The sequence below is a fragment of the Acanthochromis polyacanthus genome, chromosome 4, assembly GCF_021347895.1.
Source record: "Acanthochromis polyacanthus isolate Apoly-LR-REF ecotype Palm Island chromosome 4, KAUST_Apoly_ChrSc, whole genome shotgun sequence".
NCBI classification, from domain to species: domain Eukaryota; kingdom Metazoa; phylum Chordata; class Actinopteri; family Pomacentridae; genus Acanthochromis; species Acanthochromis polyacanthus.
The window spans coordinates 5,865,515-5,890,249 of NC_067116.1; the positions used below are offsets into that span (position 1 = coordinate 5,865,515).

At 36.6% G+C, this 24,735-nt stretch overlaps 1 protein-coding gene across 5 annotated transcripts in view; it reads left to right on the forward strand.

Annotated features, from left to right (window-relative positions):
* Positions 1–24,735, forward strand: part of ttll7 (tubulin tyrosine ligase-like family, member 7) — a 163,387-nt gene that overhangs the window by 39,355 nt on the left and 99,297 nt on the right. For all 5 annotated transcript variants that reach the window (XM_051947402.1, XM_051947401.1, XM_051947406.1 and 2 more), the window contains exons 7-9: positions 7,342–7,558; positions 12,774–12,938; positions 18,780–18,938. In XM_051947402.1, coding sequence (XP_051803362.1) covers positions 7,342–7,558; positions 12,774–12,938; positions 18,780–18,938 — 541 coding nt within the window. The remainder of the gene's footprint in view (positions 1–7,341; positions 7,559–12,773; positions 12,939–18,779; positions 18,939–24,735) is intronic.

Below are 24,735 nucleotides of genomic sequence, written 5' to 3' on the forward strand. Positions count from 1 at the left end.
ATTTGGTATCTGTACATAATATACACATGCATGACAGTGTTTCCCCTGGGTTGAAATGGCTGTGAAGTGGTGGGGTCACTTTCAGCTGAAAGTTGTTGACGGGGGGGACGGGAGTCGAGGAAGGAAGGAATTATATATACTATCGGCCCGTCTCCACCGTCTCCGCCGCAGTCGCGCACCCCCCCGCGGACGGTCTCGTCGTTCCGGCGGATTTTGCACTGCATTTTTTTTTTTTGCCACGGACCAGTGAGGCGGCAATGTCGGCAGTACTTTAATGAAGCGGTAGCCTATACCGACGAGGCGGGCCGCCTCGCTGGTTATATGGGAGGGGAAACACTGCATGACACACACCTGTGCTCAGCGCACCATCATTTTGTTTGTGGGTACATCTATATTAAATGAACGCATTCTACGTTGCCATGATTTCTGATCATCAATAACTAATAATCAAATGCTGCATTTCTGACAATGCCATCTGTAGGAATGAGCAGCCTTGGAGGAGGAGTGTGCTCTCTGAGTGCCTTTCTAGTTTTATCCGGTGGTCTGTTTGGGAACCGCAAGCTCTTTAGAGCTTCACTTCAGCGTGTCGACACGCCAGCATTGCAGTATTATCAGGGACGCAACACACCCACCGTATATTTTAACCATCAAGGAGACGGTACTGGAGTGTGACATCAATAAACGCAAGACTCAGGAGGAGTTTTTATCCGTCAGACCTCTGAATGACTCTCCTCCCACTCTCTGTTTGTGATGTTCTCCAGCCTCCTACACGTTCTCATGCACACATGCACAAATACCCTGCTGCTGCTCACTGTGGACATGTTGTCATGTTGTTGCTCTTCAATATGTTCACTTGGCACAAGACATTAAGGCATAATGCAGCAACAACAATGTAAAAATCAACACCGATACATTCTGACTAACCTCTGCGTGCATATTGCCCCACATTATTTGAAATGTTTTGCAAATTTATTATACTTTATTTTGCTTGTAGAAAGAGGGCAATCAGCATACAAATTTCTCTGCTGAATGTTTTGTTGTACATGTGACAAAAAAAAACAAAAAACCTCCTAAACCTTGAATTTCTTTGGCACTCAAAGCACGTTTTTTATTTTTTCTTCTGAGATTCGACCTGTGAGGAGGTCAAAGCTGCGCAGACAAAACTGTAAAACTGTCGGGTGGTTTCAAGTTCAAAGATTCAAGAGTGAAATAATTCAGTTTTGTAAGCTACAATATTTATACAATACTTATTTAGAGCAATTTTAACTATTGTGGAGCAACTTTGACTATTATAGAGCAACTTTAATGAACAAAGAGCAACTTTAACTCATTTGGAGCAACTTTAACTGATATGGAACAACTTTAATTCATTTAGAACAACTTTATCTCATTTTAGAGCAACCTTCACTAATATGGAGCAATTTTAACTATTATAGAGCAACTTTAACTTTTATAGAACAACTTCAACTAATATACAGCAACTGTAAATAACATGGAGCAACTCTGGCTAATATAGAGCAACTTTAACTATTATAAAGCAAAGTTAGCTCACTATAGAACAACTTTAATTTACAACAAGCAACTTTAGCTCATTTTAGAGCAACCTTCACTAGTTTGGAGCAACCTTGACTATTATAGAGCAACTTTAACTGTTATAGAGTAACTTTAGCTAATGTACAGCAGCTTTGACACATTTTAGAGCAACTTTCACTAATATAGAGCAACTAAGATTATAGAGCAACTTTGACTCATTTAGAGCAACTTTATCTCATTTTAGAGCAGCCTTCACTAATATGGAGCAACTTTAACTAATATAGAGCTACTAAGATTATAGAGCAACTTTAACTCATTTAGAACAACTTTAATGAACACAGAACAACTTTAACTAATATAGAGCAACTAATGTACAGCAACTTTAACTCAGTATAGAGCCACTTTTATCTCATTTAGAGCAACTCTAACTAACATACAGCAACTTTAACTCATTTATAGCAATTTTCACTCATTTTAGAGCAACTTTAACTAATGTAAAGTAACTTTAACTCATTTTAGAGCAACTTTGCCTCATTTTAGAGCAACCTTCACTAGTATGGAGCATCATTCAGCTCTGCTGAATGTTTTTTTGTACATGTGACAAAAAAAAACTCTCAAACCTTTGGCACTGAAAGCAGGATATTTTATCTGTGGTTTGACCTGCACAGAGATCAAAGTCGTGCAGACAAAACTGTGAAAATGTTGAGTGGTTTCCAGTTCAAAGATTCAAGAGTGAAATAATTCAGTTTCATAAGATACAATATAAAGTATAAGACAGGCAGAAGTGTGAATATTATATTTGGCAAAAATATGGGTCCCTGTGAAACTTGTTTTGTTCTTTGCTCATAGCTCCCCGGAGCGCTGCAGAATGCGGTGGAATTGCTCGATGATTATTGCCAAAGTGTTCTTTTTGACTCCTCATTTTTTGGAGATGGGATCCCTGAGTGCACGTGTGAGGAAATATTTTGAAGTGCCGTCATCGCCGGCACCAATAGGTGGGGATATTGAAGTAAAAATAGTCCGTCGTGCCTCACCTCTCCCTCCAATTCTCTTTGGATTTGTCCTTTCTGGTATAATGCGAGCATTACTTATAACTCCATGCTGCACTAAGCCCTTATTTATTAAAGAATAAAAGGCGGCAAAGGCTGAATTATTGCAATACATTAAGAATATGAAAGATGATGAGTTTAGCTCGGCCACTCGACGGCGAGCGGCTCGTTAGATTAGATTTCTCTCTCTCTCTCTTTTTTTGCACGGTGTGACACGGCAGGAAATTAAGTTATATCTACCCCCTATAATTTATTTTTCCGTCGACCGGCTAAATGAAGTTATTGTTTGTGTGTCTGAGGCCCGGCTTGTTATGAAGGGAAACAAAATAAAAGCGCGTGCAGAGCTTAAAAAGGCGAGATCCCCTCCAGTGCCAAATTAAAGAGGCAGGGGAGAGTGGGCCGTGATTATCTGACACCACGACTCATCAATCATGTCGTCTCCTCGGATACTTCTAACGACTAACTAACGCCGTTAACCCGTCCTCATCATTCAGCTCATTGTCTGCTGGTTAGCATCCATGCTAAGCCTCCAAAGGAGCTCTTCTCTCTTCAGATACGACTTAAATGTAGAGCAACTTTAGTTAATATAGAGCAACTTTAATGTAGAGCAACTTTAGTTAATATAGAGCAACTTTAACTAATATAGAGCAGCTTTAGTATAGAGCAACTTTAATGTCGAGCAACTTTAACTAATATAGAGCAACTAAGTAATTCAGAGGAACTTTAAATAATATGGAGTAACTTTAACTTTTATAGAGCAACTTTCGCTAATATAGAGCAACTTTAATGTAGAGCAACTTTAGCCATGAATATCAACTTTACCTAATATAGAGCAACTTTAGCAAATATAGAGCAACTTTGACTAATATAGAGCAACTTTAGCCATTAATATCAATTTACCTAATATAGAGCAACTTTAACTACTATAGAGCAACTTTAGCTAATATAAAGCAACTTTAGCTAATATAGAGCAACTTTAGCTAAAATAGGGCAATTTTAACTACTATAGAGCAACCTTCAATAATATAGAGCAACTTTAACTACTATAGAGCAACTTTAACTAAGATAGGGCAACTTTAACTATTATAGAGCAACTTTAGCTAACACAGAGCAACTTTAATATAGAGCAACTTTTACTAATATAGAGCAACTTAAACTAACACAGAGCAACTTTAATATAGAGCAACTTTAGCTAATATGGAGCAACTTTAACTAATACAGAGCAACTTTGACTAATATAGAGCAACTTTAGCCATTAATATCAATTTACCTAATATAGAGCAACTTTAACTACTATAGAGCAACTTTAACGAATGTAGAGCAACTTTAATATAGAGCAACTTTAGCTAATATAAAGCAACTTTAGCTAATATAGAGCAACTTTAGCTAACATAGGGCAATTTTTACTACTATACAGCAACCTTCAGTAATATAGAGCAACTTTAACTACGATACAGCAACTTTAGCTAAGATAGGGCAACTTTAACTATTATAGAGCAACTTTAGCTAACACAGAGCAACTTTAATATAGAGCAACTTTTACTAATATAGAGCAACTTAAACTAACACAAAGCAACTTTAATATAGAGCAACTTTTGCTAATATAGAGCAACTTTAACTAATGTAGAGCAAATTTCACATAGAGCAGCTTTATCTACCGTAGAGCAACTTCAGCTAATATAGAGCAACTTTAACTAATACAGAGCAACTTTGACTAATGTAGAGCAACATTAACTAATATAGCAAATTTAGTTAATATAAAGCAACTTTAACTAATATAGAGCAAGTTTGACTAATGTAGAGCAACCTTAACTAACATAGAGCAAATTTAGCTAATGTAGAGCAACTTTAACTAATATAGATCAACTTTAGCAAATATAGAGCAACTTTGACTAGTGTTGAACAGCTCATTTAGAGCAACTTAAACTACTATAGAGCAATTTTAACTAATGCAGAGCAACTTTTGCAAATATTGAGCAATTATAGTAACTACTATATAGCAACTTTAATGCAGATCAACTTTTGCTAATATAGAGCAACTAACTAATATAGAGCAACATTAACTTATGTAGAGCAACTTTAGCCATTAATATTAACTTTCACTAATATATAGCAACTAACTAATGCAGAGCAACTTTAACATAGAGCAGCTTTAACTCATTCTAGAGGACGTTTCACTCATTTTAGAGCAACCTTAACTAATAGGGAGCCACTTTGACTAATATGGAGAAAGTTTAATTACTATAGAGCAACTTTAACTAATACAAAGCAACTGTAACTTACATAGAGCAGTTTTAACTGATTTATGAGCAACTTTAAATAATATAGAGCAACTTTAACTAATAATATCAACTTTAGCTAAACCTCCCTGGACATACATGTGTAGATCAACCGTAACGCATTTAGAGCAACTTTAATATAGAGCAACTAATGTAGAGCAGCTTTAGTTCATGTCCATACACAAACCTGCCTTTTTTAGAAGCACTGTTTTGAAGATATTGCCTCTCATTCCTAGACGTTCCACAAACCAGCCCAGCTCCAGCTAGCAGTGGTCTGAGTGTTATGAGACCAGAGTGCCAGCGACGTGAGACCGAAGCAGATGAATCAGAGTGGAGGTAGAAACGGTAGAAACGGTGTCTGCTCTGATTAACCTGCACACCTACTGGACCATTCCATTCAGCACACTATAGCCTTCTCCAGGTGTAATTTCTCCTGTACCTTTCTATTTATTTTTCTGCCGTTTTATTTAGAACGAGCAGAATATTTTGTGGAACCTTGGGTGCCTGCAGAGCCAGACAGTTTGTTCGGCTCAAACCAGCCCAGAGGCGTTCTGACGCCACTCATTTACATTTATCTTTTTTTAAGCTGAAGGTTCTTTGGGTCACAGGACACCATCAGGGCACCATGGCTCTGACCCTCTACCTCCTTTAGGGCTGAATGTCTTTAACACAAGAATCTTTCTGTGCACAGAAAACACATCTTCTTTTTCCAACTGCATCTACTGCTCATGTAGATCGGGATTATTGTCTAGGAATTAAAAAGAGACACAAAATTACCATAAAAAGGCACAAAATTACCAAAAAACGATGCAAAATTACAGAAAAAATATACAAAATTACCAGAAAAAGATGCAAAATTACCACAAAAAGACACAAAAATTACCAAAAAAAAGATGCAAAATTACTGAAAAAATACACAGAATTACCAGAAAAAGATGCAAAATTACCACAAAAAGGCACAAAATTACCAAAAAAAGATGCAAAATTACCGAAAAAATACACAAAATTACCACAAAAGATGCAAAATTACCACAAAAAGACACAAAATTACCACAAAAAGATGCAAAATCACCACAAAAAGACACAAAATTACCAAAAAAATATGCAAAATTGTCGAAAAAAAATACACAAAATTACTGGAAAAAGATGCAAAATTACCACTACAAGATGCAAAAGCACCACAAAAACACAAAATTACCTGAAAAAGACACAAAATAATTAAAAATGATGCAAAATCATCGCTGAAAGATGCTAAAAAAGGACACAAAATTACCAGAAAAAGATGCAAAATTCCCCCCAAAAAAGCAAAATTATGAGAAAAACACTCAAAATTACCATAAAAGACTAGCCTAGCCGCGCTAGACCCATGTTCTGAAGACACAAGGGTCTAGGACCGCTCGACAGGGAGGGAGGTGGGCTAAAAGGTTGTCTTTCAAATCACTCTGCAGCAATTGGGTAGGTATACAACCAATCAGCGCAATGAATAGGCTGACGTAGTTCCTAGAGCACCGGCGGATTGTGGCTAAGTCCCATTAGCTTCCCAACCAGCGGAGCCAACTGGTATATTAAGGATTTGCCATATCCCGTCGGCATAAGTCCAAATACGTCTTTCTTCTCAATTAAACACTTCAGTGCCGTCCTTTGTTTATCTTTCAAGTTGAATTTTAGCTTCAAATCTTTAAGGGCTGTGGCCAAAGCCGAGTCCAAAGATAACTGTTTATTGTGTGCCGGTTGTTTCTGTCAGAATCGTCACGCCTCTGTCATCACTTAGTTACGCCCGCCTTCTGACTCTACACTTCATGGTGATTGGTCCGGCCAGTTTTAGGAGAATCCAGCCTCGAGCCTTATGGAGGGTAACTAGACCCACCCTAGCAGAGAATTAAATTCGTTGCCGTGGGTTGTCTAGCGCGGCTAGGCTAATTAAAGACAAAATTACCACAAAAAGATGCAAGATTAACACAAGTGATACAAAATTATCACAAAACTTTTTAAAATTACCACAAAAAACACAAAATTACCAGAAAAAGATGCAAAATTGCTGTAAAATAAGCAAAATCACTACAAAAAGATGCAAAATCACCACAAAAAGACACAAAATCACCACAGTATGACACAAAATTATGGCAATAAGAATCAAAATTACCACAATAAAACTCCAAATTACCTCTAAATCTTCTGATTCTGTATGTGGTAAAGTGAGGAATGAGAGCCGGTACCAGCAGATGTAACACCAGAACTTTTCCAAACGACTCTGAAATGAAATATTCCGTTGAATCCATAAAATCCACGTCTTGTTTGCCTCGTCTTATTTCCTTCAACATGTCTGTCAGACGGTGTCATCAGTCTTGTTCACGTTCCCTGCTCTGCTCCCATCTATCATCTTTTTAATTATCTTTTGTGTCTTTTCTATGCCGTGTTTTATTACGCTGCTGCTGACGACGTTTCCCCCCCGAGGACTAATAAAGTTTCTGTCCATCCAGGATCTCGCTCATCCGTAACTGTGAGAAGCTGCCGGCCCAGGAGCACTTCATCGTCCAGGAGTACCTGGACAAGCCCTTCCTGATGGAGGGCTACAAGTTCGACCTGCGCATCTACATCCTGGTGACGTCCTGCGACCCACTGCGCATCTTCCTGTACAACGACGGCCTGGTCCGCATGGGCACCGAGAAGTACCATGCCCCCAGCGAGGCCAACCTGGTGAGTCCCAGAAGATGGAGGAACAGTTCTGTTTATGGAGGTGGTGGGACCCCATTTAAAAACATCTAATTAATTAGAGGCTTTATAGTTAATTAATCACATGTTAGTCAAATAGCAACATTTGGCACAATCAGCAAAGTTTTTCAATTCAATTTCAATTGTTGTGGTTTTGCATCTTTTTTTGGTGATTTTACATCTTTTTATGGTGATTTTGCGTCTGTATTTTAGTTATTCTGAATTATTTTGTGGTAATTTTGTGTCTTTTCCTGGTGATTTTGCATGTTTTTGTGGTGATTTTACATGTTTTTATGGTAATTTTAAAACTTTTGATGGTAATTTTGTGTCTTTGTGGCAATTTTGCATCTTTTTCTGATAATTTTGAGTCTTTTTGTGGTAGTTTTGAGTCTTCCTGTGATAATTTAGCATCTTTTTGTGGTAATTTTGTTTCTTTCTGTGGTGATGTTGCATCTTTTTGTGATAGTTTTGAGTCTTTTGTGATAATTTTGAGTCTTATTGCGGTGATTTTGAATCTTTTTTTGTAATTTTGCATCTTTTTTGGTAATTCTGAGTCATTTCCAGGAAATTTTGCTTCATCTTTTTGTGGTAATTTTGAGTCTTATTGTGGTGACTTTGAGTCTTTTTTGTAATTTTGCATCTTTATATGGTCATTCTGAATGATAATGGGACATTTACACACATTCACATTGCTTCCCGTCAGGCGTGATGTTTATCTAAAATATGAACACACACACACATAGACACACACTGGGGTGTATTGTCTTACTAACTGTGTGACACATGATGGAGTGAGTCATGACGGATGTTCAATCCTACAGAGGATTGAACTGGAGAAGCCTGCGGTCGCAGCGTTATTAGCTCATAGTCTAACGGAGGTTTTCAGTGTGAGGGATGGAGTTTCAGAGAGCGATATATAGCAGATAACTACAGCCATTCAGTGACGAGGTTTAGCCACGAGCTGAGGGAACTCAGAGCTTCAGATTATCACCCGTTCCCATAAGACAGGGGTGTCACGCATACAACCCGTGGGATAAAAGCACATGTACTGGTATTAATTCATCTATAAATCTGTATATTTGTGTATTAAAGTGTATGTGTGTTTCCAAATCATGCTCCTCTGATGCTTCTGTAACATTGCTCTGAAAAATGCTGCCAAGAAGCCGTTACTGAGGCCGGCAAACGTCCAAAACACCTAAAAATTGTTTCACGTCAATGAAGGCAAACAATAAATCATGATAAATAGGGGAAAAAAGAGGAGAGAGAATTCAGAAATGTCTTCTGGGCAGCTGGAAGGATGGAAATCAGAAAAAAGAGATTTTGTTATATCACAAGAAAAAAGCAGACCACAAAAGATGCAAAATTACCACAAAAAAAATCAAAATTGCCTCAAAAATATGCAAAATTACAGCATAAAGACAAAATCACCACACAAAACTACCAGAAAAAGACACAAAATTACCGGAAAACGATTCAAAATGACCAGAAAACGATTCAAGATTACCACAAAAAGATGCAAAATTACGACAGAAAGAGTAAATTACCATAAAAACTCAAAATTGCCAGAAAAAGATTCAAAATTACCAGAAAAAGATGCAAAATTACCAGAAAAAGACACAAAATTACCAGAAAAAGACTCAAAATTATCAGCGAAAGACACAAAATTACCAGAAAAGGACTCAAAATTACCAGAAAAAGACTCAAAATTACCAGCCAAAGACTGAAAATTACCAGAAAAGGACTCAAAATTACCAGCCAAAGACTCAAAATTACCAGAAAAAGACTCAAAATTACCAGAAAAAGACTCAAAATTGTCAGCGGAAGACTCAAAATTATCAGCAGAAGACTCAAAATTACCAGAAAAAGACTCAAAATTACCAGAAAAAGACTCAAAATTATCAGCGGAAGACTCAAAATTATCAGCGGAAGACTCAAAATTATCAGCGGAAGACTCAAAATTGCCAGAAAAAGACACAAAATTACCAGAAAAAGACTCAAAATTACCAGAAAAAGACTCAAAATTACCAGCGAAAGACTCAAAATTTCCAGCCAAAGACTGAAACTTACCAGAAAAGAACTCAAAATTACCAGCCAAAGACTCAAAATTACCAGCTAAAGACTCAAAATTACCAGAAAAAGACACAAAATTACCAGAAAAGACTCAAAATTACCAGCGAAAGACTCAAAATTATCAGCGAAAGACACAAAATTACCAGAAAAGGCCTCGAAATTACCAGAAAAGGACTCAAAATTACCAGAAAAAGACTCAAAATTACCAGCCAAAGACTGAAAATTACCAGAAAAGGACTCAAAATTACCCGCCAAAGACTCAAAATTACCAGAAAAAGACTCAAAATTGTCAGCGGAAGACTCAAAATTATCAGCGGAAGACTCAAAATTGCCAGAAAAAGACACAAAATTACCAGCCAAAGACACAAAATTACCAGCCAAAGACACAAAATTACCAGAAAAAGACTCAAAATTACCAGAAAAAGACTTAAAATTACCAGTGAAAGACACAAAATTACCAGAAAAAGATGCAATATTACCAGAAAATGAGACAGAATCACCTCAAAAGATGCAAAGTCACCAGAAAAAGACAATATTGCAAGAAAAAGACACAAAATTACCACAATCAAACTCAACATTACCTATAAAAAAATCTAAATTACAACAAAAGATGCAAAATTACCTGAAATTTTTTAAATTACTACAAAAAGATCCACAATCACCCAAAAAAGCCCCACAAAATTTCCAGAAAAAGACACAAAATCGCCACAAGAAGACTGAAAATTGCCAGAAAAAGACACAAAATCACCACAATAAGACGGTCCTATCTGGCCCGCGGACGGCTTTGGAAAGTGTAAAAATTCGCTGAGATAGTTGTTGAAACTGAATTTTTTTCTTCCTAAAAAATTCATTATGTTTTGTAACAAAAACATTTTCAGAATGTGCTTTTTTACACGAAAACAAAGTGAAACATGTGGAGTGATTTAGAGGTCATTATGCTGTGATTTTACTGAACTAGAATGAGTTTGACGCCTCCACCATGAAAGCTTCACCTGAGAAACACTCTGAAAACATGACGCTGATTATTCCCAGAATGCACAGCAAAGTAGTCTGTGTTTCTTTAGCTTGTTTGTCAGGGGACTAGTTTGTGATGTTTTCCTTTATTGTTGTTTACCTGCTTTACTGTGGAGGAAACACTCGGTTGTGGGCAGGAGTTGTGTGGCACAAAGACCCAGGAGGACGTTTGCTGTGATTACTATCATCACTGACGGAGGCTGTAATTGCACTAAAGAGTAGCGTTGCAGGTACAGCAGCTATTTAAGTCAAATATACAGGATGTGTTCCATTCAGAGCTGCAGGGATGAGATAATTAACTCATTAACTGATTATTATTGTGACTGTGATATTAAACTGGATATCTTTTGGTCAGATGAAACAAAACATCTGTAGGTACCGCCTTTGGAAATTTGCTATTTTTAACTCAACATAAATAATCAAGCAATTAATTGATAAAACGTTCTACATGTTAATCACTTATGATGTTTTTTCTCATTGCAGCGGTAATTTTCTTGCCTCAGTGCTATTTGTAGCTCACTCTTAAGCTAATTTTAGAGGAAGTGGGAGTAAAAAGCAGGTGAAACAGCTTCATTTCTTCATTTAGAGGAAATAAGAGTCTCATTGTTTGGTTTGCCCTTGCTGTGAAATTAGATGTTGCTGCCTGAGCTTAGAAAAAGAAGTTTACTTATTTTTAGAGTTGGGACTTTAACGCGATAATTATTATTAATTACTAACAATAGAAATAATGCATTCAAAAATAACATGTGTAATGGCACATTTCATTACCATGTCTGATGTATTTTTGGGTTGATCCAAGATCAACCTTCTGCTGATGGTTTCAGGTTTTCCTGGAGAACATGGAGGTAATCCTCCTTTATTATTCCATTTACTTGGAGTAAAGCTCCAGTTCCACAGAGCATGATACTGTCATGCTTGATGGTAGGTTGGATGTTCTTGGAGTTAAAAAAAGACACGCCCAAGACAGTCTGAAACCAGTCCTTAAAAGGTCTAAAACCAGGACCAAAATCTAACTTACACCAGTCCAGCAAAACTGTTCAGAACCAGTCAGAATACAGTCTGAAACCAGTCCCAAAAAAGTCAAAAAACAGTGCAAAATCCGGACCAAAACCAAACCTAAACTACTCTTACAAAAGTGCAAGACCTGCCCAAGACAGTCTGAAACCAGTCCTCATCCAGGACCAGATCCAGAGTAAAATAAATCCTAAACCAACTTTAAATCACATCAAAAATCAAGCGAACCAAGACTGAAACCAAACATAAACCAGTCCCAAGACCGTCCAGAACAAATCCAACATATAGTCTGAAACCAGTCCAGAAGCACTTCTAGAAAGCCCCAGAGCATCATACTGCCACCACCATGCTTGATGGTGGGTTTGGTGTTCTTGGGGTTAAACAAAGATCCGCCCAAGACAGTTTGAAACTAGTCCTAAACCAGTCCTAAAGTAGTCAAGAACAAGTATAAAATCTGGAGAAAACCAAACCTAAACTACTCCTAAAAAAAGAAAGTCCAAAACCCGCCAATGACAGTCTGAAACCCGTCCAGAAGCACTTCTAGAAAGCCCTAGAACATGATATTGCCACCACCATGCTTGATGGTGGGTTTGGGGTTCTTGAAGTCTAACACTCATTTAATACAGTCTGAAACCAGTTCTAAAAAAAGTCAAAAATCTGGACAAAACCAAACCTAAACTACTCCTAAAAGAAGTCCAAAGCCCGCCCAAGACAGTCTAAAACCAGTCCTCATCCAGTCCTAAACCAACTTTAAATCACATTCAGTCCCAGGAGAACCAAGACTGAAACCAAACATAAACCAGTCCCTGTGGTAATTTTGTGTCTTTTTATGTTAGTTTTGCATCTTTTTATTGTAATTTTTTGTCTTACTCTGGTAATTTTGTGTCTTTCTATGGTAGTTTTGTGTCGTAAATGATACAAGGAACAAGTGATTAAATTGTGGGAGTGTTTCCGAGTCCCGTCAGTCCTCTTCGTTAATTACAAAGCCTCTAATTAGATTATTTTTTTAATCGCGTCCCACCTTTACTTATTTTCAATCTAAATGAAAAAGGCTTGCTTTGTTGTTTTCCCGTCTCTCACCCATCCTCCTTCGTCATCACAGAGCCAGCTCTACATGCATCTGACCAACTACTCGGTCAACAAACACAACGAGAACTTTGAGCGGGACGAGACGGTGGACAAAGGCAGCAAGAGGTCCATCAGCTGGTTCACCGAATTCCTCCGCACCAACGACTACGACGTGTCCAAGTTCTGGGGAGACGTCTCCGTAAGTCCACCAGACACACAAACACACATACACTGACATGAATGTGCTGTGTGATCACAAAACAGCCGCAAACACAAACAACACATGAATACATGCATGAATCTGGAAGTACACACAGTAACCAACAGAATTAGTAATTCTTTTTGTGATAATTTTAACTTTTTTTCTGCTAAATTTGTGTATTTTTGTTCTGAATTTGCATCTTTTTGTGGTAATTTTGACTCTTTTTGTGGTCATTTTATGTCTGTTTCTGGTAATTTTGTGTCTTTTTGCAGTGATTTTGACTTTTTGTGATAATTTTGTGCATTTTTGTGTCTTTTTGTGGTAATTCTGATTCTTTGTGTGGAAATTTTGCGTCTTCTTGTGATAATTGTGACTCTTTTTGTTGTACATTTGTGTCCTTTTGTGATATTTTTGACTATTTTTGTCATAATTTTACATCTTTTCCTGGTAATTTTGCATCTTCTTGTGGTATTTTTGACTCTTTTTGTGGTAGTTTCGAATCTTTCTGGTAATTCTGTGTCTTTTTGCAGTGATTTTGACTCTTTTTTTGATAATTTTGTGCATTTCTGTGTCTTTTTGTGGTAGATTGGACTTTTTTTGTGGTAAATTTACAACTTTTTGTGACAATTTTGCATCTTTTTCTGGTAATTTTGCATCTTGTGGTAATTTTGACTCTTTTTGTGGTAGTTTTGCATCTTTCTGGTAATTTTGTGTCTTTGTGGTAATTTTGTGACTTTTTTTAGTAATTTTACATCTTTTTTTTTGGTAATTTTACATTTTATTGGTCTAAATTTGACTCTTGGTGCTAAATTTATCTTTTTTTTCGAGTAATTTTGTATTTTTTTGTGGTTATTTTTACTGTTTTTGTGGTAATTGTGGGTCTTTTTCTGGCAATTTTGACTCTTCTTGTAATTTTGTCTCTTTTTCTGGTGATTTTGTGTGTTTTTGTGATAATTTTGACTCTGTGGTAATTTTGTTTCTCTTGTGGTTATATAGCATTTTTTGTGGTGATTTTTACTGTTTTTTGTGGTAATTTTGTGTCTTTTTGTTGTAATTTTACATCTTTTTCTGATAATTATGTCTCTTTGTGGGAATTTTGACTGTTTTTGTGGTAGTTTTGCATCTTTTCGTAGTAATTTTTCCCTTTTTCCCAGTAATTTTTTAGATAATTTTGACTACCTATTATGCGGGCGTGTTGTTGTTGTCACAGGATGTGATAACAAACGACCCACAAATGCAAACAACACGTGAACACATCCCTAAATGTAATGTGGAAGAACACACACTAACTGACACACAGTCCACCGGTGGAGCAGCTCAGGTTGGTTTGGTTTGTTATGACAGAGACTGGCTGTTTCAGTGGAAACATCATTCCTGGAGGGTGACCTCCACTCTCATCCAAACACCAGAAACCTTTCCTTTCATCAGCATCTGTCTGGGAAAGTCTTCCATTCTTTGTTTTATTTTAAACCCACTCCCCTCCGTCCCCTTTCTTTGCCTCACCGCTCTTTTGCTTTCACTTTGACCCCGCTGCTCTTCGTGCTCTTTCCCTTTCTGTTTTTGTTCCTCTTGACCTTGACTCTTTGTCCGTCTGTCCGGACTCATTTCGGGTTGTGGGGGTCCTTCAGTCCTTTTATTGTCACCAGCATTCAAATTCAAAGTGAAGTTATTATTCTCCAGTCAAGGCCGGCTTTTATTTCTTCTTATCTTGGACCATGTTTTACCTGCTGCCGTGACTTCCTGTGTGTCCATGCGCACCATTTTTGCTAAAACGTCTTTGCTTTCTTTTGTAGTAATTTTGCATCTTTTTGTGGTAATTTTGTGTTTTATGTATTTTAGGGGGAATTTTGACTCTTTTTTTCTGATTATTTATTGTCTTTTTATAATAATAAAAAAATTCTGGTAATTTTATGTCTTCTAGTCATTTTGACTCTTTTAGTAGTAATTTCGTGTCTTTTTGTGGTACTTCTTTGCCTTTTTGTTGTAATTTTGTGTCTTTATAGAAATTTTGTGTATGTTGTGGTAATTTTGACTATTTTTTTATGTGTTTTTGTAGTAATTTTTACATCTTTTTCTTCTAATTTTATGCCTTTTTGTGGTAATTTTGCATTTTTTGTTGCAATTTTCACTCTATTTGTGGTAATTTTGAGTCTTTTTGTGGTAATTCTTTTGACTTACTGGTGATTTGCATCTTTTTCTTGTAATTTTATGTCTTCTTGTGTTAATTTTGGTCTTTCTGTGGTAATTTTGTTTGTTTATGTGGGGATTTTGTATCCTTTTTTGCTAATTTTATGTGTTTTGTGGTAATTTTGCATTTCATTGTGGTAATTGTGACTCTTTTTGTGATGATTTTGTGTCTTCTTGTGGTACATTTGTGTCTTTTTGTAGTAATTTTGTGTGTTTTTGTGATAATTTTGACTCTTTTTCGGGTATTTTTGTGTCTGGTAATTTTGACTGTTTTGGAATAATTTTAAGTCTTTTTGCAGTACTTTTGTGTTTTTTTTGCAGTAATTTCGTGTCTTTTAGTGGTAATTTTGTGTCTTTTTTTCTGAATATTTTATATTGTTTTATAATATTTTTACCTCTTTTTCCCTGGTAATTTTGTGTATTTTTGTAGTCATTTTTTGTCTTTTTGTGTGGTTTTTTTTGCCTTTTTATGGTGTTTTTGCATCTTTCCCTGGTAATTTTGTGTCTTTTTGTGATAATTTCATCTTTTCTTGGACTGTGTTTTACCTGCTGCCGTGTCTTCTTGTCTGTTTCTTGTAGTCTACCATTTTTGCTAAAAGGTCTTTTACTTTCTTTTCTTTCCGTCTCTTATTTCCTGTCCCTCAGCACCCCGGCAGACTGTCGCCCTCTGACTCACCGTCCACCTCCTCTCCTGCTCTCTGGCCGTTTTTTTTTTCTTCTTGTTCCACTTTCTTCAGAAGTTGCAGCGCTCTGTCCATCGGCAGCTCACACGCCACGCTTTGTTTCAGCTCAGTATTTATGCTCTCTGCTCACTCTCTCCTCTCTGCTTCCCTTTTCATCTCTGCTCTTCCAGTTTTGTTCCCCTGCAGACCTCACAGGCAGCCCTGACTCTTTTCTGCCGACGGTCACGGTCAGAGAGTCAGAGAGTTTGTTTGCAAAAAGAGATTGTCTGTGGGGGTTAGGAATATCATGTATATTTTTCATGTGAAACACTGACATCTCTTTCATTTTGAAGTATTATTGATGTGCTGTATGGGGCCAAAGTTTGAGCAACAGTTTTTACTTTTTCATTTTTGTATGTGGGTGTAATTTTGACAGCAGAGTCTGCCTGCAGATGGCCTAGTTACGGATTTTACACACACAAATACACATATATTAACATGAAATAATGAGAAAACACAATCTGAGGAAGATGTATTTAGGTTTTGGCCAAATCTACACGCATCCAAAACTTTGTGGTACACAAAATTATCAGTAAAAGATGCAAAATCTGCACAAAAAGACACAAAATTAGCACAAGAAGACACAGAATTACCACAAAAAGATGTGAAATTACCAGAAAGAGACAGAATTACCACAATAAGATGCAAAATCACCAGAATAACATGCAAACTACCACAGACACACAATGACCACAAAAACACAAAATTACCCCAAAACAGACAAAAATCATCAGAAAAATGCTCAAAATGACCAGAAAAAGATACAAAATTACCACAATAAGATGCAAAATTACCGGTAAAAGATTCAAAACTACCATAAAGACGCACGATAACACCAAAAAACAGAAATGACCACAAAAGACACAAAATTACCAGAGAAAGATGCAAAATGACCAGAGAAAGAGACAAAATTATCCAAAAAAGACACAAATTCACCAGAAATACACAAAAAATTACTACAAAAAAGGTGCAAAATTTACAGAAAAAGACACAAAATTACCACAATAAGATGCAACATACCAGGAAAAGACACAAAATTACCACAAAAAGACGAAAAAGACACACAATCACCACAAAAGACGCAAAATGACCACAAAAAGACACAAAATTGCCAGAAAAAGACTTGAGATGACGGATAACAACAGAGCTATTCCAACCTAAAGAGAAAATATGAAACCACCAGGAACCACAGAGGAAAAGGCAGAAAACGTCTTCTGAAGCTTTATAAACAACAATACAGTCACTAATCACATCAGTTATTCTCTTTATTTTCTCTATTCTCCATGATCTAGTTTTATATGTGCATATTTACATTCTAATTAAACATATTCGATCCATCCTGTGGTAAAATATACTTTCTATTCTTATTGTACTTTGAACTGAACAAAGGAACCCATGAAGGAAAGGATGAAAACATGATGGGATAAATGAATTATACATGCACAAACTTTTTGAACCAATATCTGTGTTTATGCAGATGAAGAAGATAAATGAATAAAAGCAGCTCAGAGCTAACACAAAGACACACATTAGTTGGAGGCAGCGTCCAGCATCCAGCGCTGGGGGCTCAGGATGAGGACGGGCCTGATATGTTTTAGGACACAAACATCCAGTCAGAGACGGAGACGGGGGCAGAAATGGAGGTAGAGGGACCAGGTGTTGGGAGCCCGTGGGTCAGACGGATGGACGGATGGACGGAGGTGTGTGAGATAGAAACAGGAGGAGGGGGATCATCCTTATCAGGCAGGGTCCAGACCACCAGACCTCCTCCTCCACCCAGCAGGAGGACCGGACTGGGCAGACTGGAGGCCAGCAGCTCTCTGTGTGTGTCTGTGTGTGTGGACAGGTAGCAGCCAGTAAGCATACGTGTAAATACACACACACGTGTTACCAGCAGCACAGATGGAAAACCACCAACCGAGGTCTAAGTCTGTGTGTGTGAGAGGAATTCAGGAATACTTTGTGCTTCTGCTTAGTTTTTCAGATGGAAAAGGCAGCTAAAGATGCAGGATGATCCAGATCATACACAAACGTAAACATGAAATAATAAAAAACAGAATCTGACCAAATCTGCATGCATCCAAAGCTTTGTAATGCATTAAATTACCAGAAAAAGACAAAAAATTACCACAAAGACACAAAATTACCAGAAAAAGACAAAAAAAATTACCACAAAGACACACAATTACCAGAAAAAGATGCAAAGCTATCACAAAAAGACACAAAATTGCCAGAAAAATACTCAAAATTGCTGCAAAAAGGCACAAAATCACCAAATAAAGATACAAAATTACCACACAGACACAAAACAGCCAGAAAAAGAGAGAATTGTAACAGAAATACACAAAGTTACTGCAAAAAGACACAAATTTACCAGAAAATGATGCAAAGTTATAACAAAATGACACAAAATTACTGGAGAAAGATACAAAATTACCAGAAAAGGATGCAAAATTATAACACAGTCACAAGATTACCACAAAAATATTCAAAATGACCACAAAAAGACACAAAATCACCAATTAAAGACACAAAATTACCACAGACACAAAAATACTACAAAAAGATGCAAAATTACTACAAAGACACACAATTACCACAAAAAGATGTTAAATTACCACAACATGGCACAAAATTCCCACATAAAGGCACAAAATTAGCAGAAAAAGGCACAAAATCACCACGAAACGATACAAAATCACCCAAATTTGAATGGAATGATCAGAAACATGTTTTTGAGGAATAGCTCGAATATGAGATGCTAAAACTTTTCACTACAGATATTTTGGAAAACAACGTCACCGGGTCACTTTAGAGCCACTGATTCATCTAAAGGTGAACAAACCTTTTCATCAGCAGCTGTTAGAACTGCAGCTCTGTGTCTTTTCAGCGTGAATGAAACTCTTTCTGTCTCTGTGTGTGCTTCCAGGAGCTGGTGGTGAAAACGTTGATCGTTGCTGAGCCTCACGTCCTCCACGCCTACCGCATGTGTCGCCCCGGACAGCCACCAGGGAGCGACAGCGTCTGCTTCGAGGTCCTGGGCTTCGACATCATCCTGGACCGCAAACTCAAGCCCTGGTTACTGGAGGTAAGGCCTGCACGGCTTTGTCTGTATGGAAAAAACAATCTGAGGACATGGTATTTAGACGTTTAGCCAAATCTACACGCATCCAAAGCTTTATTTCTTCTGTTAGAGGAGAAATAAAGCTTCTACTGTTTGTGTTTTACAGAAAGTCTAGAAGCATGTAAACGTTTGGAAGATTTAGTGCCAGTTTGAGGAGGAGATATCTGTAATGAATCCCCTTCTTGTAAAGTGTTAGAGTTGATATTTAACCCCATAGAGCCCAGGGTAGCGATACGATTGGTGGTAGATGTCAAACCAGATCAGATAGATCCATCATTCTTTCTGCACATTCACCAGGTCTCACAGCGCTTTTTGGTCGCAGTGATGGGTTTGTAGAAATACACAATCAAGAAAAGACACAAATTTATCAGAGAAAGACTATAAATTACCAGAAAAAGACAAAAAATGACCAGAAAAAGACTCAAAATGAGCAGAAAAAGACGCAAAATGAGCAGAAAAAGACACAAATTTATCAGAGAAAGACTATAAATTACTAGAGAAAGACAAAAAATGACCAGAAAAAGACTCAAAATGAGCAGAAAAAGACGCAAAATTACTAGAAAAAGACACAAATTTATCAGAGAAAGACTATAAATTACTAGAAAAAGACTCAAAATGAGCAGAAAAAGACTCAAAATGAGCAGAAAAAGACAAAATTACCAGAAAAAGACACAAATTTAACAGAAAAAGACTCAAAATGACCAGAAAAAGACAGAAATGACCAGAAAAAGACACAAAATCACCAGAAAAAGATGCAAAATCACCAGAAAAAGACACAACCTGAGCAGAAAATGACGCAAAATCCCCCAAAAAAGATGCAAAATCACCAGAAAAAGACACAAACTGAGCAGAAAAAGACGCAAAATTACCACAAAATCACCACAAAAAGACTCAAAATTGCCAGAAAAGACAACATTTCCACAAAATTACCTCAAAATGATTCAACATTACTGCAAAGTTACCAGAAAAAACACAAAATTACAACAAAAAGACACAAAATTTCTACAAAAAGATGCAAAATTACCAGAAAAGACTCAAAATTCGTCGTTTTGTTCCTCCTTTTTGTCATTTTGTTTCTTTTTTGTCATTTTTCTCATATTTGTATTTTTTAATCCATTTTTTTGTCCATTTTTTGTCGCTTTGTAACTTTTTTCTCTTTTTTGTTTTGTTTCGTGTTGTTTGTCTCATTTTTTTTGTCATTTTGTTTCTCACTTTTGTCGTTTTATTTAAATCTTTTTTGTCATTTTGATCATAAAGTAAAATTCTGTATCGTTCAGGTCCAGATGACTGAGCTAACTCCTTAAATGTGAACATTTCTGCACTAAAACAAACGTCAGGAGTTGTGGTTATTTCTAGGTTGTCACGCTGTGGTTTTACTGGAGATCAGATTAACCCCTGAACATCTGACTCCTCTGGTCTAGTGGGTTTTCCTCCTCTGGTTCTCTCAGGTATCATCAGGAGGTGGATTCAGATCCACTCCAGGGTTTCTTATTCTCCTTTCTGATGTCAGAAAAAAAAAAGTGTGACCTAAATCCTTTAACCCAAAGTGGCTGCAGCCCACCGCCTCCTTCCACAGACTCACTACAGCATGGGAACATATCGGGGATGACTGTTTGTTTTGTCCCTCCAAAATAAAATAAAAGAATCCAGCAGACTGTAGAGACGTTTTGCTGGTTGGTGATGGAGTTATAGTTGTTATTGTTCCCTCCACCTGATGCTGTGTGTGTGTGAGACAAACAGAGGCTGTAGAAGTTTCCTTTCTGACTGCTGCTGTGTTAAATGTGTACTCCAGCTGTTGTTGTTTGTCTCTGTTGTCGTTTCTCATTTTTGTAATATTTTGTATTGTTTTTGTTGTTTTTTGTCTTTTTTTGTCGTTTGTCCATTGTTTGTCGCTTTGTAACTTTTTTGTCAAATTCTTTGTCTCGTTTTTGTTTAGTGTTGTTTGTCTATTTTTTGTTTTGTTTCTCACTTTTATTATTTTATGTTTCCTTTTTTGTCATTTTTTGTCTTGTTTGTGTCATTTGTGTAATTTTTTGTCTTATTTTTGTCCATTTGTTGTTGCTTTGTAGCTTTTTTGTGAAGTTTTTTCGTCTCTTGTTTTATTTCGTGTTGTCTAGTTTTTTGTCGTTTTGTGTTCCATTTTGTCTTACTTGTGTGTCTTATTTTTGTCATTTTCTTTTCATATTTGTGTTTTGTGTCTTGTTTTTGTCTAATTTTTTGTCTCCTTTTTTGTGTCGTTTGTCTCATTTGTTGTCGTTTTGTCGTTTGGTGTCTCGTTTTTTGTAATATTTTGTCTTATTTGTGTAGTTTTTGTCTGTCTTGTTGTTGGCCTCACATTTTTGTCATTTTGTTTCTCATTTTTGTTGTTTTATGTCAAATTTTTTGTCATGTCATGCCTCACTTTTGTCGTGTGTCTCATGTTTGTCCTTTTGTTCCTTGTTTTTGTCATTCTGTGTCTCATTTGTGTGGCATTTGATCTCTTTATGTGTCTGACATTTGTCGTTTTGACCATAAAGTCAAACTGTAGTTTCAGGTGTTGTTCCCTCCACCTGATGCTGTGTGTGTCAGACAAACAGAGGCTGTAAAGGCAGAGCTTCCTTTCTGACTGCTGCTGTGTTAAATGTGTACGACACGCAGCAAACAGCCGTGAATGCAGTCGTTCCACTCCAGCGGTAATGATCCCCCCTGTGCTACCAGCAGCTCTCTATAACTCTCATCAATTAACATCCCACGCACACCAACACACACACAACCTGCCGCACTTTCACGCAACATTTACAGCCACAATCATTTATTTCCAAAATCCAGCTGATTAGTCAGGGGACGGTGGCGAGCACAGAGACGCCGTCAAGCCTGAAAATAACTTTATTACCACTTTTTAGCCCGTTGACGTGTGTTTCTATCCGGCGGGGACGCCACAAACGCTGCCCCATGGCGAGTCCTCGGGTCGAAATTAAATTTTTCAGCGGATCGGTTTCAACAGATTCGTGGCTGCTTCAGTTCCTCTGTTCTCAGCGTTCATTTCAAAAGTGTTTCTGTCATTTTGTCTTTTGTTTTATTCGTTGTTTTGTGTATCATTTCCTTTATTTATATTTGTCTCATTTTTCCATTTTTTGTCGCTTTGTAACTTTTTTGTCAAGTTTTTTGTCTCTTTTGTTGAGTTTTGTGTCGTTTGTCTCCGTTTTTGTCGCTTAGTGTCTTGTTTTTGTCGTTTTGTCTTTCTTGTGTTTTTGTCTTATTTTGTCATTTCATGTTTCACTTTGTTCATTGTTTTGTGTTATTTTTGTCATTTTGTATGTTTTTTGTCTTGTTTTTGTCGTTTTGTAACTTTTTTGTCTATTTTTTTTGTCTTTTTTGTTTATTTCCATGTTGTTTGTCTCTTTTTTGTCTCTTTTTTTGTTTTGTTTCTTTGTTTTGTTTCTTGTTTTTGTCGTTTTGTAACTTTTTTGTCTATTTTTTTGTCTTTTTTGTTTATTTCCATGTTGTTTGTCTCTTTTTTGTCTCTTATTTTGCTTTGTTTCTTTGTTTTGTTTCTTGTTTTTGTCGTTTTGTAACTTTTTTGTCTTTTTTGTTTATTTGCGTGTTGTTTGTCTCTTTTTTGTTGTTTTGTTTCTTGTTTTTGTCGTTTTGTTTCTCATTCTTGTAATATTTTGTGTAGTTGTTGTTTTTTGGCTTTTTTTGTCTGACTGTTGTCGTTTTGTGTTTCCTTTTGGTCTCACTTGTGTTTTTTTGTCTTATTTTTGTCATTTCATGTTTCACTTTGTTCATTGTTTTGTGTTATTTTTGTCATTTTGTATGTTTTTTGTCTTGTTTTTGTCGTTTTGTAACTTTTTTGTCTATTTTTTGTCTTTTTGTTTATTTCCATGTTGTTTGTCTCTTTTTTGTCTCTTTTTTGTTTTGTTTCTTTGTTTTGTTTCTTGTTTTTGTCGTTTTGTAACTTTTTTGTCTTTTTTGTTTATTTGCGTGTTGTTTGTCTCTTTTTTGTTGTTTTGTTTCTTGTTTTTGTCGTTTTGTTTCTCATTCTTGTAATATTTTGTGTAGTTGTTGTTTTTTGGCTTTTTTTTGTCTGACTGTTGTCGTTTTGTGTTTCCTTTTGGTCTCACTTGTGTTTTTTTGTCTTATTTTTGTCATTTTATGTTTCACTTTGTTCATTGTTTTGTGTTGTTTTTGTCATTTTGTATGTTTTTTTGTCTGGCTTTTGTCGTTTTGTAACTTTTTTTGTCATTTTGTTTCTCAGTTTTGTCATTTTGTGTCTCATTTTTGTAATATTTTGTGTTGTTTATGTTGGGTTTTTTGTCTGACTTTTGTCGTTTTGACCATAAAGTAAAATCCTCCAGATGACTAAATGTTGTGCTCTTCTGTAGACACTCTGTGATCTGGAAGTTGTAATGTGGAAATGATAAATTGAGGATGAAGACAAAAAACAACAAGAACAAGAGAAAATATTACGAAAATGAGACACAAAATGAGACAAATGACACAAAACAAACAAAAACAAGACAAAAAATTTGACAAAAAAGTTACAAAGTGACAAGAAAATGGACGAGACAAAATGAATTTAGGAGCAACGACTTCAGGTGAATTATGTGCATTGATTATGTTTTTTCTGCTTTTTAAAAGACAAAGAGAAAACTCAATGAGCCCCTTTAAAGAAAAAGCTCTGACAATAGAAACTGTGTGTGTGTGTGTGTGTGTGTGTGTGTGTGTGTGTGTGATTGCGTGCATGTGTGTGTTTGTGCACTGAGTGTGTGTCTGTACGAAGCGAGCATCACGGCTCAATAAACGGCGTTCCTGTACGACACACAGATGCTGTCTGGACCGCTTTAATGAAAGTCTCGGGTTCCAACAAGTGTGTGTGTGTGTGTGTGTGTGTGTGTGTGTGCGATTGTGTAGCTCTGGTGTTTTGAATGTCAATAGGAGGTAAAACTCGTGTTGATAACTCTGCTGAATTAAGATAAGGATCACACAAAGCCTCTGTGCTTCTTTCTACCTTCTCCTGTTTCTGTAGCTGCTCTGAGCACAAAGCTGCTGCTGGAGGATCGTCTGTTTTCAGCTGACAGTCTATTTACCGCCAGTGTGTCGGTCGGTCCGTGGGTTTTTCTCTCCAGTCTCTGGATTCGTTATCGGCGTATTTGCAATGATTTCTCTTTGTCCCGCTTACAAAGACGGCTGGGTTGCATCTCAGAGGCGTGATTTTTTTTTCACTTCTTGCAGCGAACTCAACTTCTAATCACAGAAGTTTCAAGGAGTTGTACTGTTTTATAACATAGTAATGAAGGAATGAATTAGGGAAAAAAACACTTCCAAAAAAACACTTTCACAAAAAAGTTACAGAACAGCAAAAGAATAGACAAATGACACAAACAAGACGAAAAAACACAAAACGACACAAAGAAAGTGACAAAACATGAGACAAAAGTCAGACAAAAAGAAAAAAAGGCAAAATATTACAAAAATGAAACACAAAATGAGAGAGAAAGTGAGAAAAAAATGACAAAAAATGAAGCAAACGCCACGAAACGAAACAAAAGGAGAAAAAAGTTAAACAAAAAAGTTGCAAAGTGACTAAAAATGGACAAAAACAACAAAAAAATGACAAAAGGCAACACATTTTTGCGTCTTTTTGTGCGCTTTTTTCTGTCATTTAGTCCCATTTTTGTGACTTTTAGTGACACTTTTGCCTGTAAAACTGCTTGGACGTTGCTGGAGCCTCACCTCTCTGGTGATTTTCTGGTGGTATAATTATCGTAGGAAGTGAAAG